The 16,066-nt window shown below is 41.3% G+C and overlaps 1 protein-coding gene across 3 annotated transcripts in view; it reads left to right on the forward strand.

The window, feature by feature from the left end:
* Window positions 1-16,066, forward strand: part of cemip (cell migration inducing hyaluronidase 1) — a 154,827-nt gene that overhangs the window by 54,299 nt on the left and 84,462 nt on the right. For all 3 annotated transcript variants that reach the window (XM_034581646.1, XM_034581647.1, XM_034581648.1), the window contains one exon: window positions 14,605-14,789. In XM_034581646.1, coding sequence (XP_034437537.1) covers window positions 14,735-14,789 — 55 coding nt within the window. In that variant the 5' untranslated portion in view covers window positions 14,605-14,734. The remainder of the gene's footprint in view (window positions 1-14,604; window positions 14,790-16,066) is intronic.

Here is a 16,066-nt window from a genome sequence, read left to right on the forward strand (position 1 = left end):
TCAGTAAGGATAAGGAGAGAGCAGCTGTCTGTCGCCACCACATGCAAATCCATTTCCTTTTTTAAGGTTTGGACCTAATTGTCAGGACAGCAGGGATCAAGAAGCTAAACCTGCTGCCCCATAGAAACCAGTGCTAATAATAAGTGTTCTAGTGTCACCTCAATGTGTGACAACCCTCAGGCAGGCTGACAGACAAGCAGAGAGACAGACAGGCAGACCAGGAGCTGGGAACCACTTGTGCTGTGTCAGGGTTAAAATGCGCATGCAGCTGCAGCAGATGCCATGGGTTGCTCGGTCAGTGAAATGAAAGTTTGTCTTGCAGAGGACAGAGTAGGACACTCAGCAGCAGTTTGAACAACAGCAACCTGTCCTGTGTGCACGTGCTGAGTTACATTGACATTTGTCCCCCCTGATTCCAGTATCAGCACTGCACTGCTGCATGTCGCTGAGGATGTGCTTGACTCAATATACAATATGTGGCTGAAACAGTCCTGATTTATTGGTTTTGACTTATTTAGTTGTGTGCTGTTTTTATGGCTTAGGAAACAATGAGCCTAGGGCGCAGTGACACGCATGGCATATGGGAGAAGCTGCCTCTTTTGTAGGACATGCAGAATGCAAATACACTGAATGTCTATTAGTTAAAAAGCACGCAGACCCAAAATAGTGTCTTGGTTTCATGTAATGGCATCTTTAAATTTGGGACTTGTTATTATGTGTGCATGTGTGAATGTGTCATAGTTCATAGCTCTTCAAAGTGAGGCTGTAGCCTAGATGCTGTGTTTTGCTGTTGGGGGCTCTGTCCTAGTTAAGAGTGAAGCAGCACAGCGGTGGTGTATCTGTATGACTGCCTGTCTTGGCACAGCAGGTCTCTCTCTTTGAACCCCCGAGATTGTCAGCTCTACGACCGTCTCGCACTCATCCTCCTCTCGTTCTCTCAGCATGGCTGCTGCGCCTCGCCAGGAGAAAACTCTTAATTGGAAGAAGTAATTAAAACAAGTTGCTTATATATTTATGTAGCACATCAGTGGGAACCTTGTTAATCACAACTGCGATGGCGCAGAGCTTCTCTGAGGCTGCAGGAACTGGAGCCAATTCTCAATAAGATAGGTCCTGTCTGTCTTCACTGTTAGCTTTGACTTGCAATGTGACAGATTTGGAATATCTGGGGTTGATTTTTGCCATATACCTTCCTTTCCTTTACCTTTCTCTAAGTATTTGTGACGTTAACCACAAGCCACTTCACGGCTTTCACCATTTTGGTTTCACTTGAGTGTTTTTCTGTGTGAGGGTGGAACATAGTTATTAATGCCACCATGACCATCTATTAGCTACATTAGCCAGATTTACATTTTCTGTGAAACACAGAGATTTTCCTGGTCATCCTTTGGATGGTTTTCTTAGACTCAGAGTGCTATTGAGGATGTGTCCTGTTGCGATCAGTCTTTAATATTTAACTTTATACTATTTTGTAAAAGTAGGTGATGTAGCAAATACATTTAATTTATCTAAATGATGGATTATTGTTTTTCAAATGTGAACATTTCTTAGTATTTGACAGTGTTTGTGTAATTGCCTACATTCCAAAGACTTTAACTTACTCCAAAGTGAAGCGTAGTCTACACCACCTAGAGTTTAAATCTGTACCCACATAACTACTAACAAAGCACAATAGCATGGATGAGGCATAGATGAGGCATACCCTGTTATCTAAATGAAAACATAGTGGTCAATGGCTCGCACCACACTTTAACACTCAGGTCATTAACTCCAGTAGCCTTTAAATCAAAGAGAGCGTTAATTAAAATTCATGCACAGGTAAACATGACGTGCACATTTACCTACTACTTTACACAGCCGATTAGCACCATCCACCATGCAAACCTCCAGGTCATCACACAATAACAGGAAGAATGTCCGAGATGCACTTGTGTGTTTCTTAGATAACAAAACAAATTCACACTGATTCCAAACTGAATGTGACATGGAAAGCGAGCGAGTGTCAGATTGCGTCAGTGTTTTCAGACGAAGATGTCCTAACCTTAACCCTGAAACCAGACATGACCTTTACTGTTGAATGGATCTTAATTCATTCACTGTTTTCTCAAGTTTCACTGACAATATCTTCTTATGACGTGTATGAAATGTTTGAAGTAAGGCACATAAACAGTGGTGAGGATATTGTCTGGACCTGGTTCAGGTTATAGAAAAAAATGTGAACTTTAACTGTAGGTCTGCGACAGAAAGCAAACTCCACAAGCTTCCTCTCTGTAGGACACTACTTCTTGCACTGAGACATGGCTAATGTCAGTGAGCAGCTCCTGTTCTCTATTTGAAGGTGTCTTCCTTATTGTACTCAGCTTTGCCTGGAACAAAAACCTGTGTTTTCTCTAAGTCCTCCATGGTTTGACAGTCCCCTCCTGACTGAGTGTGATTACGTTCACGTTAGTTGTCTTTGACGAGGACTAGACTGGGATAGGCCACAATGAAATTACTAAAATGAAAGACAGAGGCATTGTGTTGCTCAAGCTCCAGTCCACACTCCGACAGAAATGAAAAACATTTGGTTGTTGCAGCCTTTTTATAGATTAAAAAGGACATGGCTCTGTACTCATTTTAGCCACATTACTATATTTGATGTTTTATCTTCCGTGTTGAATGCTTCACCACTTCAACGGTATAATTCTCTGAGAGCTTCTTTTGATTCCCTGTGCAGTTTTTCATCTTCTTGCATTTTTCCTCTCCTGACTCAGCATTTTGACAGCAACACAGACACCCTGAAGGCCCTTTCTAACAGTCAGGGAAAGAAAACCTACCCCAAACCCCAGTACCTTGCCCCCCCGCCCCTGTCAACCACCGCTAATGTCAAATAGATTTCATCATTTCTCCTGTGTGTTTCAATTTCATCACACTTACATTTTTAGCTGGTGAAATCTCTGGGCTGTGCAGGGATGGCACAGTGTGACTGCAGGGCGCACCAAGGCTCACACTTCATGCTGTTGATGATGCTATAACGCCAGCGTTAATGAGGTCATTTCTCCCCATCCTCCATCCTCCTATTTACTGTAACTCTTGAGAGGTTTCATCATTTCATCGCAGCGACAGAGGGATTAGCGACAGACAGAAAGCTGAAGGGGGAGCATGTTGGCCTGTCATTCAGTCTCAGATCACCTTAGTGCCTCTGATCTTCCACTGTAGCCTGTAGGTGTCAAAACTGAGCTCACCGATGTCTTCTAAAATGTACAAAATTAGAAAATTATACTAAATTCTAATGAAACCATCTCCATTTTGAGACAAACTACATGTAAAAAATAAGTTTAATTTAGTCATATCAGATAATGATATTACGTGTAGATGGAGGAACAGCGAAGCATATAAGAAAACGAGATTGTTCTCTAGAGAAACCAAAAACCAAGACTATCAATTGTTTATGTAATATAATATTCTTGTGACAAAGTCTTCATGTTGCCGTTGTATTTAAGGCTATTGTCTGACGGCCGCAAAGGAGGAAGTCAGGTGTCTTCATAAGGTTGAGAGAAGCAGGAGGCGGTACGTCTTTCAGTGATGACTGTTTCCCACCTCCACCCCAATCTCCTCCAGTTTTCAGCAGAATCATCATCACCTTATCTGGATCCTCAACCGCCACCAATGTCTAGACCCCGGGGGGGATTCCTATCCTACGTTCAGCTCCACAACCTTCTAGTCCTGATGACATCACAAAGGGGTCTAAAACGCCAAAAGACTTGTAACATTCACATCACATTCTCTGTGGGCATGTTAATAAATGTTTAAAGGGGACATAGCATGCCCATTTTACCACAAGTTGATATGGTTCCTTGGGGTCTTAATGAAATGTCTGTAACATACTTTGGTCAAAATACCACAAGGATCATTTAAAACAGCACCCTTTTTACCCTGTATAAAACAGCCCTCCACAGTGACCTGTTTTGAGTGCCTGTTCCTTTAAATGCTAATGAGCCAGCTCCCCCCTCCCCCCTCATGATTTTAAATGATATAAATTACATATTTTATATGATATAAATTATCAAATATGCATCCCATACTTTGTATTCCCCTTCTGTTGTCCTGGAGTTTTAATTTTCCCAATCACATAATTAAATGTCCCCCTCTGCCCATCCACTACAAGCACACAAGCAGACAGACAGAGAGAGAAAGAGAGGGGTGGGGGGGGGGGGGGGCTATGAAGACCATCATTTACCCCCGAACCCCGACATTCAACGGGTACAACAACAAGCGGAGAAAGCAGAATCGCGGGCTGACCTTATATATACAGTCTATGGGGCTGACCAGCGGAGAAATGCTCGTCCCGTGTGAACAGCCAGGCGGCTGCGCGCTTGAGAACGGCGCTGCGCTGCCTCGCAGCGGCGCTTCCGCGTCCGGTGTTAACCCGGCGTAACTACTGTAACCCGGCGTACAGTAGTGCTGAACACTGTGGAAGTCTTCCACACAGGCAGCAGTGTGGAAGACTTCCGCAGTGTTACAGTAGTGCTGAACACTGCGGAAGTCTTCCACACTGCTGGCTGTGTGGCGTTGACACAAATTCCAGCTCACGCATGGGAGAGCGAGCGGTCGCGCCCGAGCAACTGCTGCAGCCTCCCAGTCCCAACGATCCAGACAAATGCCACATGTGAGTGAATCGCGGGCTGACCAGCGGAGAAATGCTCGTCCCGTGTGAACAGCCAGGCGGCTGCGCGCTTGGGAACGGCGCTGCGCTGCCTCGCAGCCTCGCTGCCTCCGGTGTAAACCCGCCGTAACGAGTGTGGGGGGACGGGAGGGGGGATGAGGTGGGGGGTGGGCCAAGACCATGTAGGGAGACTTCCAGTACCTTGTTACGACACAAAACCCAGGAAGCTCAATCGAGTCACTCAAGCATGACGTTTCTGACTTAGAGGAACTATAACAAAACACGCAAGTGTTTTTTCCCCAGAGTTTTTGGGTTGGTAGACATGCCAGATACCCACATTAACCTGTAGAAGCACTAACAAAGTGGAATTTGCATGCTATGTCCCCTTTAAACCATTGAATCAAAGTCTCTCCTGATTGTAGTTAATTATTCATCTGTTTTTATTCAGAATCAAACATCCCTCTTAATTTTTTTTCTCTTAGTCCTAAATGTGAATAAACAAGTAGAGTTGATGCCATGAAAACTCTCTTTACTTTACTTAACTCAGTCCGACAGTTACTGGGAGCTTTAGAAAACGTAAAGCAACGTCGGCATCCCATTCATTGACCTTAGCACCTGTGGTTTTTAATTAGATGTAAACCACATCTCATTAGTTTGAACTTGTCATTTTCATACATTTTCACACATGCTGAATTATGCAGTGTGTTTCCAATATTATTATTCAACTGAGCTTTGCATGAAATATTGCATTATGTTTGCTAAAACATGCCAACCATGTTAAACGCATGAAATGTGGCCTTGTGTTTTCTTTTTGCCCAAGGCAAGACCCCATGTGTTTACTACATACACGTGCACATATCATAGCATGTGCAGCAAGCATGACAGGCAGTTCCTCCAGTGACGTTTCTTCCATGTTACAGTGTGTGTGTGTGTGTGTGTGTGTGTGTGTGTGTGTGTGTGTGTGTGTGTGTGTGTGTGTGTGTGCACTTTCTTGTGTCTCACAGAATGTTTTCATGCTCATGCTAACCTTGTTAGGTGTACCTGGATCAGATTGAGGACAGCATGTTCAGAATGTGACCAAATATTATTTTCCTGCAACCTAATCCAGACTGCTGACCCCCTCCCTCACACACACACACACACACACACACACACACACACACACACACACACACACACACACACACACACACACACACACACACACACACACACGCATACCTGAACCAAACCCTTCCTGTCTGTGAGTATGTGTGTTTAGGCCGGTCTGTTATCAAAACTGGCGTGTGTGTTGGCCAAAGCTTTTTTGGGGGCCCTCAACAGAATTTGGCTCCAACCCCAGTGACCCACCCTACCCTGTCAACTACTGTGAGCAGTCAGCAGCACATTGTCCCAGTAATTGAATTTGTAAAAAACGTGAGTGCAGTTCATTTTCGGCATCAAGACAAAATAAAACAGATGAAATTACTTAAACAAATTCCTAAATAATAACAAAAATATGAACAAAAAATGAGATACAATTTTGCTTAAGGCTCAAACAACACCCACAGCAAGCCAATAAGGTACTGATTAGGGAAGCAAAGACGTTTGTAAATTGTAGTCATTGTGCAGTGTAAGTTAGAAAATGAATGCAGTATTTATATTCATAACATAATATAGAATAGGACGCCTGGTATACTGGTACCACAGTGTAATAGGCAAATTTAGAAAATAAAATATACTTCAGTATCAGAAATGACATGATTAAGAAATGCATTTCATAAGCTCACTGCCATTGGGCCCTGAGTGTATAAGTCAAACCCCTACGCCCATTGTACTTAAAGGGATAGTTCACAGAAAAATGTAAATTCACTCATTATCATGTCCTCTGATAGCCTCCTCTGAGTCACGTTCATGGACCCTCGGACACACTATCGTCTGGCTATGTCCGCTAGCTTAGCAACTTCAGGTGGACTTTTAGGCTTAAAACACAGTGTAAATTATCTCGTTTTGAGTCGAATTTGAACTTTCTTAGCTTGCGGACACTTGGATGACACCACACGAGCAGTATGGGGGCTTGTTAGGTTATTTCTGTTGTTTTATTATGTCTGAAGTCTAGGTCACCATTGACTTCAATTGTATTGGATTTGGCAGAAACACTGTTTACCCCTGAGACTCCTAAAGTCTTTTGTGGACTCAAACACTTCACCCACCCCTCCATCGACATAGTGGTGAGTAGATAATGAGTAAATTTTCATTTTCGGTGAACTGTCCCTTAAAGTGTTTTACAAATCCTGTCCATAAAAACAAAAAAGATTAAAATAACAATGTGCACATTAATTCATGGACTGGGGAACTGTGATAAAGTGTTGCAATGTTTTCTTATAGCAATTAACACATAAATAGGCCAAAAGTGGTTTTCCTGCTTTACACAATAATGGTAGTAAAACAAAAGAGTTTGACAACCATGCTGAAAATCTAATTATACATTTTATTTTACATCTTTTCAACTAAGAGCAAAAGAGCAGATTCAATGAAAACTGGAGGAGGAGGTGACATTACTTTTCCCCCCCACACCTCAGTAGTGAGTAAACTACACACAACAACAGCCTCCACCAATGGAGCAGGCACTAGTGAGAGTAGTGACCCCTAATGGATGTGTGGGGGTCTGTAAAGAGGTTTGGATCTGTGAGGGATAGAGTGAACCTCAGTACATGCTCTACACATCTGGTGAAGCTCGCTGGCAAACAGATGAAAGAAGCAGACTATTGAAACAACACAGTGATGACATCTACATCCCATCATCTGGGATATCTGACTTTCCCCTTTCAGTGGAATGAAGAATAGGATTATTCAAATCTCCAGCCATGGCGTTTCACTCACGCTGTGATTGGATTGTCTTCCTGTAGACGAGACAGGGATCAAAACATTTATTCAGACAAAAATGTACTTGGAAAGTTCAAGTGTGTGTGTGCGTGTGTGTGTAGTCAGCAGATTTTCTACACCTCCATATGGCCAGACCTCAAAGAGAGCTGCTGCTATTGCAGCTGACAGAGCTCCACCCAACATTTCCCCAGAGGTATATTATTACACACTATTCCTGGAGTTAAAGCTTGTTTCTGCAAGAGATTAATTGCAAGTTTTTGTTACTGTGGAAGTCATAAAAACATCTTTTAGTGTGTTCTCCACCCTCTGTTAACTTGCTGGCAAATGTGTGTTGCTGTGTCACTGTATATGTGGCAGGCAGAGTAGTTTCTCTCAGAAGTTCCTTTTTAGGAAGTGTGTGTGTGTGTGTGTGTGTATTTGTGTGAGAGAGAGAGAGCGTTGTCAGAGCAGTGCCAGCTTGTGTTTATAAATTTCACAGTTGTAAAGTGTCCAATAACCAGTAGAGCCTGGAAGTGCATAAGCTACCGTACAGTTTCATCTCTGTGAGTTGCCCCTCACATGAATGTACAATGGATCTCATAATGCTACTGTTTCTACTCAATAGCATACTGAAGAATTGCACTGTTTTGAAATATGATCATATTTTACAATCCACACTAAAACAAAGTAAGACTGGGTAAGACCAAAAACGTCCAGATTTTCTTCCTCCTTTTGCTTGGCAAAGGAGTAAAGCCATGTATTATTGCCAGCATCATTTGTTCAGTGGTAAGTTGTAATGGATGGCCAGATAACAGCACCTTTAATAAACTATTCTCTTCTGTTATCACTCTGTGCAGCTTTAGTACACATGAAAACACAAAAGTTAATGCTGACACTGAGTTTGTTTCCTGTTCCTTGTTCTCAGAGTTTTAAACTATTCTACTGAAGGCTCTGTACATAACATTCAGGTTGCAGTGTGCAGGAGCTTGGACATACTGTATAAATTCACCAGTGTTTCCCCTTATCACCAAAAGCTCTTGAATCTCGTTCTTTCCAAGTTGACATCTTCGTCAGTGTACGGCCCCTCTTTTTCAACATTCTATTTTATTTTATTTTTCAGTCGTCAATACGCTGCTTGCTCTCGGTGAATATTCAGTATAATTTTCTGCTGTATTCTCACATGGACATTAATCAGAGTTTTTACTAGGGGCTGGCAGTATAAGCTCCAGGGAATGTCTGCAGCAAGACATTAATGTTCACATATGGATCTGAATAATTTCAGGAGATTATCCAGAGTTAAGTGCATGTCTGAAAGCAGATTAAAAGATTACACAAACCTTCACATTTGACAATCTGGAATCAGTGGATCTTTGTGTTGCTCAAAATACCTTTTTAAATGTTGAATGAATAATGTTGAATAATGTCGATTGTGTTCTCAGATATCAACTAATATCATCAGCTTGACAAAAATATAGATAAACTAATAAATTAAGAGTGAAAACTATCTCAATTAATCAAGATTTGTTACAGACTTATTTTGCTGTCCAGCTGGTCAAACCGGTCTCGACCTAACTTTGTTTACAGCTCTGGCAATAAGTCAGAGAGGCCTGATGGAGAAGCAAAATAGAGGAAATGATTCAGTTCAAAATTCATACACAGTAGCAATGACATAGCCTTTAATAGTGAGACCACCAGACACAACACTCTCTCTCAAACACACACACACACACACACACGCACGCACACACACACACACACACACTCTATGGAGTTCACATAAACACATCCTTTTTCCTGGCTGGCTGTCTTGTAGACTCTCTAACTTGCCAGCTGGCTGCTTCGAATCATGTTGACGGGCTTACTGAGATATGATAAACAGTGAAGTGTTGCGTGGCTCGATGGCCACTGGTTCAGCATTACAGCTCAGAAATATCCATTTGAACTTTATGAAAACCAAGACTGCACAAGCTTCTGTTATTAATCATACATGAATGCTTCACTTAAGTGGCTCCTGCCTTTGCTCACATGTGTGTGATCTATAGTGTGACAGTCAGAATGCATCTGATTGGAAGATGAAGTACTTCACATTCCTTTTGAGCATGAGTTTGTGCAAACTCTTCAGTGTCATCGGAGAATGCAATGGACTGTCTGTCTTTGTCTCTCTGAATCATCATAACATTTTCTCACATGACAGCAAAACAAACTAACAGCCTTCACCTCGTGATAAGGTCAGGCAATTCCTACAATGTGGTGAGAGAGGTATTTGGTCATTGACAAATAAGAAAAACCTTAGCTGAAGTCAAAAACATCCTTCCAAAATGAAAACCGCTTGGCATGAGGTCCAAATGGAACCTTTTAGTGTTGAATTGTCAAAAATCCACCCTTGTATGTAATCCTCTCATGGAGGGGAAACATATTATTCAGATGCAGGGAACATCACTGACTTTGTTTAAATACACACCAGCAAAACTTTTGTAGTGATTAAGATGGTACCACAGGTGGAGACTATGTCATTTTTGCTCATATTGGTTCATGTGAGTGTTACTCCAGTCCAACTTGTCTGGTTCATCTGTAACTGCTTGATGTCGAAGAGGTTTCACTTGTAGAATGTACAACATTTATAAAAGTGAATATGTCTGTATAGTATACAGACATATACACTTTTCCAAAGAGGAACCTCATTCTTTGAGAATACCTCTTTGTAAAGGCTTGACTATGATAGGGCAACTGTTACACTGAAACACATACATCATAAAGATCAGGTTTGAGATGAATTACTGTAGAGATACTGTAGCACACTGAGGAAGCGGTCTTTTCAGTCATTAGTGCACAGCCCATCCATGCATCAAGTAGTCTAGGCTTGATGGGATATGGCCCCCCATCAGTGTTCTGGGTCTGTCCCATGGTCCCTTCTAAGTTGGATGTTATCCTAATACTTCCACTGGGAGGCATTCAGGAGTCATCCTGTCCAAACCCTCTTTACTAAACATCCTCATCACAACTCTTTTGATGTGAAGGAGCAGCACTACTTCAAACTTGGGTATATTCCAACTTGGTGTGTTTAGTACGTGTGGCTAATGTGAGTCTACTGGTACACGTATACTAACTCTGCACATGCCACCATTGTAGAGCTTCTCCAGGACAGAATGCAAGCTGCAGGAGCATCCTACAGCTCTCTGCATAAACAGATGATTTTTACTTTAACAATTCCAGACCAATCATTTAAAAGTAAATGCAGAAAGGTGCTGCCCATATTGACCACCATGACTAACTGAAATCTTCATCCAGGTCAATTTGCTGACCTAGCTAACCTGGTATATCCGATAAACTGTGACTTTTTCTCCCAGCGGCCATTTTAATGTCAGATCATAATGGGTCAAGGAAAATATACAACCAGTTTTGCTTGTGAGTCACACATATCTGCGTCCCTAGTTGTAAAATGCTTTTTATATGTTGTAACTATAGAGAGCTGACCACATTGATACAAAAAGTATGGCTGGAGTTATAAGATTGTTGTTTCAGATGCGTCCTCAGACAACATTGAGCAATTCAAAAAGCACTTTGTATGAAACACACCGAAGCCTTCAGCTGCCAATCTCAGATGGGAGTGGGTGTTTTATGGTAGAAGTTGACCCAGATAATCTGAAACAAACTTGTTTTGTCTTTTTCCATGGTGTAGTTTACTTGTTTTCTTCCTTTATTCCCTGTTTGGCTCATTAACCCTTACAGGTCCTCTTTCCTTAGGAGGGTTTCTGTCCACTTTGGTTCTCTTGTTGAACACCAGTGTTCCTTTGCTGCTACAGAAAGATGCTGTTTGATTCTGAAAGACTAGTGACACTTAAAAGTACATTTTCTTAATGTCTTTGATCACAAAAAAAATCAAAATTCATTCTTCAAATATCTTGTTTCTTTTTTTTTCTGTCTTTTTCACTGTTTATACGTTTCTTCAAGATTTAAGATTCAAAGGGCGACAGTGATCAAAATGTTGTGTATTCCTCTGAGGCTGCCTTGTAGACTGTGAGTTAGAAACTCATTCATTAGGCCTGTTTTCCCTGCCAAGTCTTTTGGCCCTGTGAAGGAAACATGTGACACCCCCACATGAGATAATCACACTCATAATGCATCAATGGGAGAGTAAGCAATGATACCTTGAACAGTAATCACTCCCACATTTACTCCCACACCACCTGATGTGTGGGTCACTCCAGTTCCTCAAGGTGTTTACAAAATCTCACAACCACAGAAATAAATGCATCTAACAATCACTGCAGTGAAGCTTCAAAGTGTTCCACATAAATGGCTTCATCAATGTACAAAATTACTCTGGAGAGTGCAGCTTTACATAAGCAAATCCCTGAACACAGTAAAAAACAAACATAACCTCATAATGTTACAGTGGGAGTATCTACAGTGGATTTGAAATGGCATCGTGTTTGACTATGATACCTGGAATGTGTTCTTATCCTTTCAGGATCAGCCTGAAGCGTGTTTCTTACTGCATCATCATCACTTCTTTCAACCATTAGGAAACTGCAGAGACTGGTTTAGATGTTCCAGCTGCAGCCATGTTTTCAATGGAATAAACAGTGATCCACAAGAATGTACTGATGACTCTTCGTCTGTGCACAGTATGTCAGTGTGTTATTTAGTAGTAACTGACGAGCTGGGCTCTATTTATGTCTTTCTTATAGATTTTGTAGTTTTTTATTTATTTTTCATAAATAAAATCTAACAACCATCTGTTTTATTTGAAATTAGTCTTGAATGTTTACAGTCTGCCCATGAATGTGTCAATAGTAGTGCTCTGTGAATCCTCTAGTCACAGCAATCATCTTTCTACTGTTTCTAAGAATGAAATCAGCATAAAGATAAAAACTATTCCTTGTTTTCAAGAGACTCTTGCCAGTCCTATACATCTCTAAACCTCCACACCCCCAGGACTCATCTTTAAAGATAGAGATTATAGACACGGTTATATAAACACTGTGATTCTGACAATAGTACTTTCACTGTTAAAGTATTTAAAGTAACTGTGACACTTGCAACTTTCGTAATTGTTAAAGTGGGCTCTTTGCCAGCAGGAAGAAATGGAATCTTTCATTTTCTTTGGTTTCCGCTGCAGCTCAGGGATTTATCTGCTGCTAGACAAGATAATCATATGATTCCAATCTGCAGAGGAGATTACCTGGGTGAAATGTTTCCCAGTGATTACTACACAGCTGTGACCTGTGAATGTGCACACAGCCAGATTAACATATGCACACACTTGTATTCATAATGAGCAGATGTCTGGACTGCAGGTGAAACAAAAATAACAGAAGGACAAGCAGCATGAGCAGCATGAAGTCCAGCAAACTATCTGAATGAAATTTAAGTCTCTGTCTGGCTCATTAAGTCAGCATGAGTGTAAACTGTGTTTCTGAGTGTAGGTAAATCAGCTGACTGCTACAACTGACTGAACACAGAGACTAACTCTGTTACCCATAGTCAAACAGAAAGTTAATTAGAATGTACAATAAATGATGATTAACTATTATAGCACTCCTTTATGCTCCCAGCGTCTCACTGAGCTCTCTGCATGTCAATGCGAGATAATTTAATTAAAGGCAGCATCGGGTTGGCACGTCTTCTACAGCAATTCAGCCAATTTTCTGGTCATGCAAAAGAAAGGGAATCTCCACAAAGCAACAAGTTAATCTGCAGTAAATATTGTTAAATCATTAAACAAGTAACTAAAAACGGAGAGTGTCCCAGCATGTTTGGCAGACTTTTTCATGCAGGCAAGGAAGAACCTCCAGCCAAGTTGGCAGTTGTGCAGTGAGACCTTCCAAGAGCAGCCCAGAGTTAGAGTTAGGGTTTAGGGTTGGTGTCAGGGCTAGGGCCAGCCACAAGGCACTCTTTTCTACCTGTTTGAACTGACTCCTGCTGGACTGAAGGTCGACTCCACACAGCTGCACAGAGTGTGAGCATACAGTGATGCCACGCACGCTGATATTAGTCCTCCAGATTAGGCTGACATTGTGTGTTAATATTCCTCATCTCTTTGGAAGATGCACAACAATATGACTGTGTTGTATTAGGTTACAAAGTTGTTGTTCTTTCCCATAACTTCCACAGTGTAGCTTCTTCTCCAGTAAATGTACTGAATGTGTGAATACAAAAGCAAAACAGCACACTACATGTCTTGCCATCTCTATTGTGTTTATTTTTAGCAGCTTTGGGGAAGCCTCAGTCTCATGCTTGACAGTAGGGCTACAGTCAAGTCCACTAGTGTTGAGTGGGTTGAGGCAAAAAGTCCCAACAGACTCAGGAGCATTGTGTCAGTTCAATACTCCTGGTATATCTGTTATCTGTGATCTTACATCAATCAAAACAGTTTTGAATTTAAAAATGACAGGGAGAGAAATGTAATTTTTAATAATGTGTTTCATTATTTGATAAAATTGTCATTACACTTGTCAGAAAACATTATGGATTTGTATTAGAATTGTAACCTGCGGAACAGAAAGAACTGGCCCTATTCTGCCATTATATGGTCATCTTGATAAGGATGTGGTTTAATCTTTGTGTTTATTATTTCTAAAAGCAAAATTTGGGTTTTAACCATATATATAGACTGCTATTAAATTATATGGCCAAAGGTCACACAGGGTCAAAGTTGAACAAAGTGAACTTTGAGTGCAGCAGTAGTGTGAGGTAGAATCCAAGCAGGACTCATTGTCAATGTAAGTATCATGGCTGCAAGGTTCCACGTCTGCATGTGTGTCCATAGAAAGACAGTGACTCAAACACATCATGCTGATAACTGAAGTTCAGCTATCAACTGCAGGGAATTTGGGTTTCATCTCTTTTGTGTATGTTTTGAAAACCTGTGTGTTGTGGAATGATTTGATGGGTGTCTCCCCTGCATACAGTAAGATAATCTGAAGTTTTACATGTAATAAAGCTAAAACTCAAAGCTAAAGCACGAGTTCTGAAAGACTCCTGCACTGCGTGATATGGCTGCACAGAGATGTGACAGACCTCCTGCCACGCTTGTGAACTAGGGAGTCTTTGACAATCGCCCATTTGTACATGTCTTGCTGAGTCCTCTGCATTTCAATTTGATGTTCTAGGTGACTTTGGTGGTCTCCCACAGTGAACTTGGCACTTACCACTCTGCAGCCCCCTCTGAAGCCCACTGGGAGGTCTGAAGCAACCTTTGAAGGCCTCAAGAGTGAAGTTGGTAAGCAGCGGCTGAGAGAGATGAAGACATGTGCCATATTTCTGGCAGCTCTGCTGCTCCCCAACATCCAAGCAGGTGAGTTAACGATGTTTTCTATTCAAATCCTACCATCCAATGAATCAGTGTCATATAAAACCGGTTCACATTACTCAGAGTGTAGAAAAGAAAAGGAGAAGATTACATAAAATGACAGAGATGGTAAAATAATGTCTTTGCTTGAAAAAAATTTATTTTGTTAAAATGTTGACCTTCAAATAAAGAAAGAAGAAAAAAATATAATAATAATATATTAATATTCATATCATCATTCACCATTCAGTCATCCTCTCGGCATGTAAGCAGTGAAGGTTTACTCTGAGCATGCTCAGTGGCCTTTACCTGTTACAGAACTACACTCATGAAGATATATTATTTCAGAGTAATTCAATTGCACGATGGCTCATGAGCCATGTCTTTCTGTATCACAGTGAAAACATATTACATGTATGTATAATATAAAATGTAAGAGTGTATGTAATCAACATCACTTTGAGTTGTGGCTAAAAACTATGGCTGTACACCTGTCCTGCACCGTGCAGTGGAATAATAAATAAAGTTAGATTAGCTGCTGAACATATGTAAATATTTACTCCAGCAGAGACCAAACCAGAGCTGAAGGGAGAGTATTGGAATATTGGATTAATGCTCATCGGGTGGACAGAAACTAAATAAAGGAACATATGTTGCTCTTCACCCCCTTCTAAACAGACATGTTGTGCCACACTGAACCAAACAAAGGCAGCATATTGCTGCCTCAGTGTGTGATTTTAGACAGCATGCCAGAATCAGCAGTGTGACATGTAAAACCTGTCATCCAGCTCTCCATTTTATTCAGATGTCAATTTGGCTTGAAAACAGAGCAACAATGTCCCCCTTCAGTAATGGCACCCTTTCAACAAAACAGCAAAGCATTCTCACATCATACTGGCTTTGTGAAAAGGGCCTGTGTCTACAGAATTGTTGAGCTCAATGGATCATTGTGGACACTAATGCAGAACTCACGCACAGAAACTGACTAAAAGCTTAAACATGGTAGTGTATTGTAACCTTGCAAACTGTGAAACGTTGCTTCACGACGGAGCCGAGGTGCAGAGAGAAGAGCCAGGGCAGGCAATGGCAAATGGAGGAAATGAGTGTGGCAGGTGATCTGAGGCCTAAGGAACTAAGAATTACTAGTGGGAAAAAAATAAGTGGAAACAATTTAAGTTCTTAAGAGAGTTTGGCCAAAATGTGTCATGTGGAGACACTGAATGAAGTGGCAAGGAGGAGACCACGTAAACAAGGTGAGTCTGCTTCTCTGGCCCTGTTCAGAT

Source organism: Hippoglossus hippoglossus, chromosome 3 (genome assembly GCF_009819705.1).
Source record: "Hippoglossus hippoglossus isolate fHipHip1 chromosome 3, fHipHip1.pri, whole genome shotgun sequence".
Classification (NCBI taxonomy): Eukaryota; Metazoa; Chordata; class Actinopteri; order Pleuronectiformes; family Pleuronectidae; genus Hippoglossus; species Hippoglossus hippoglossus.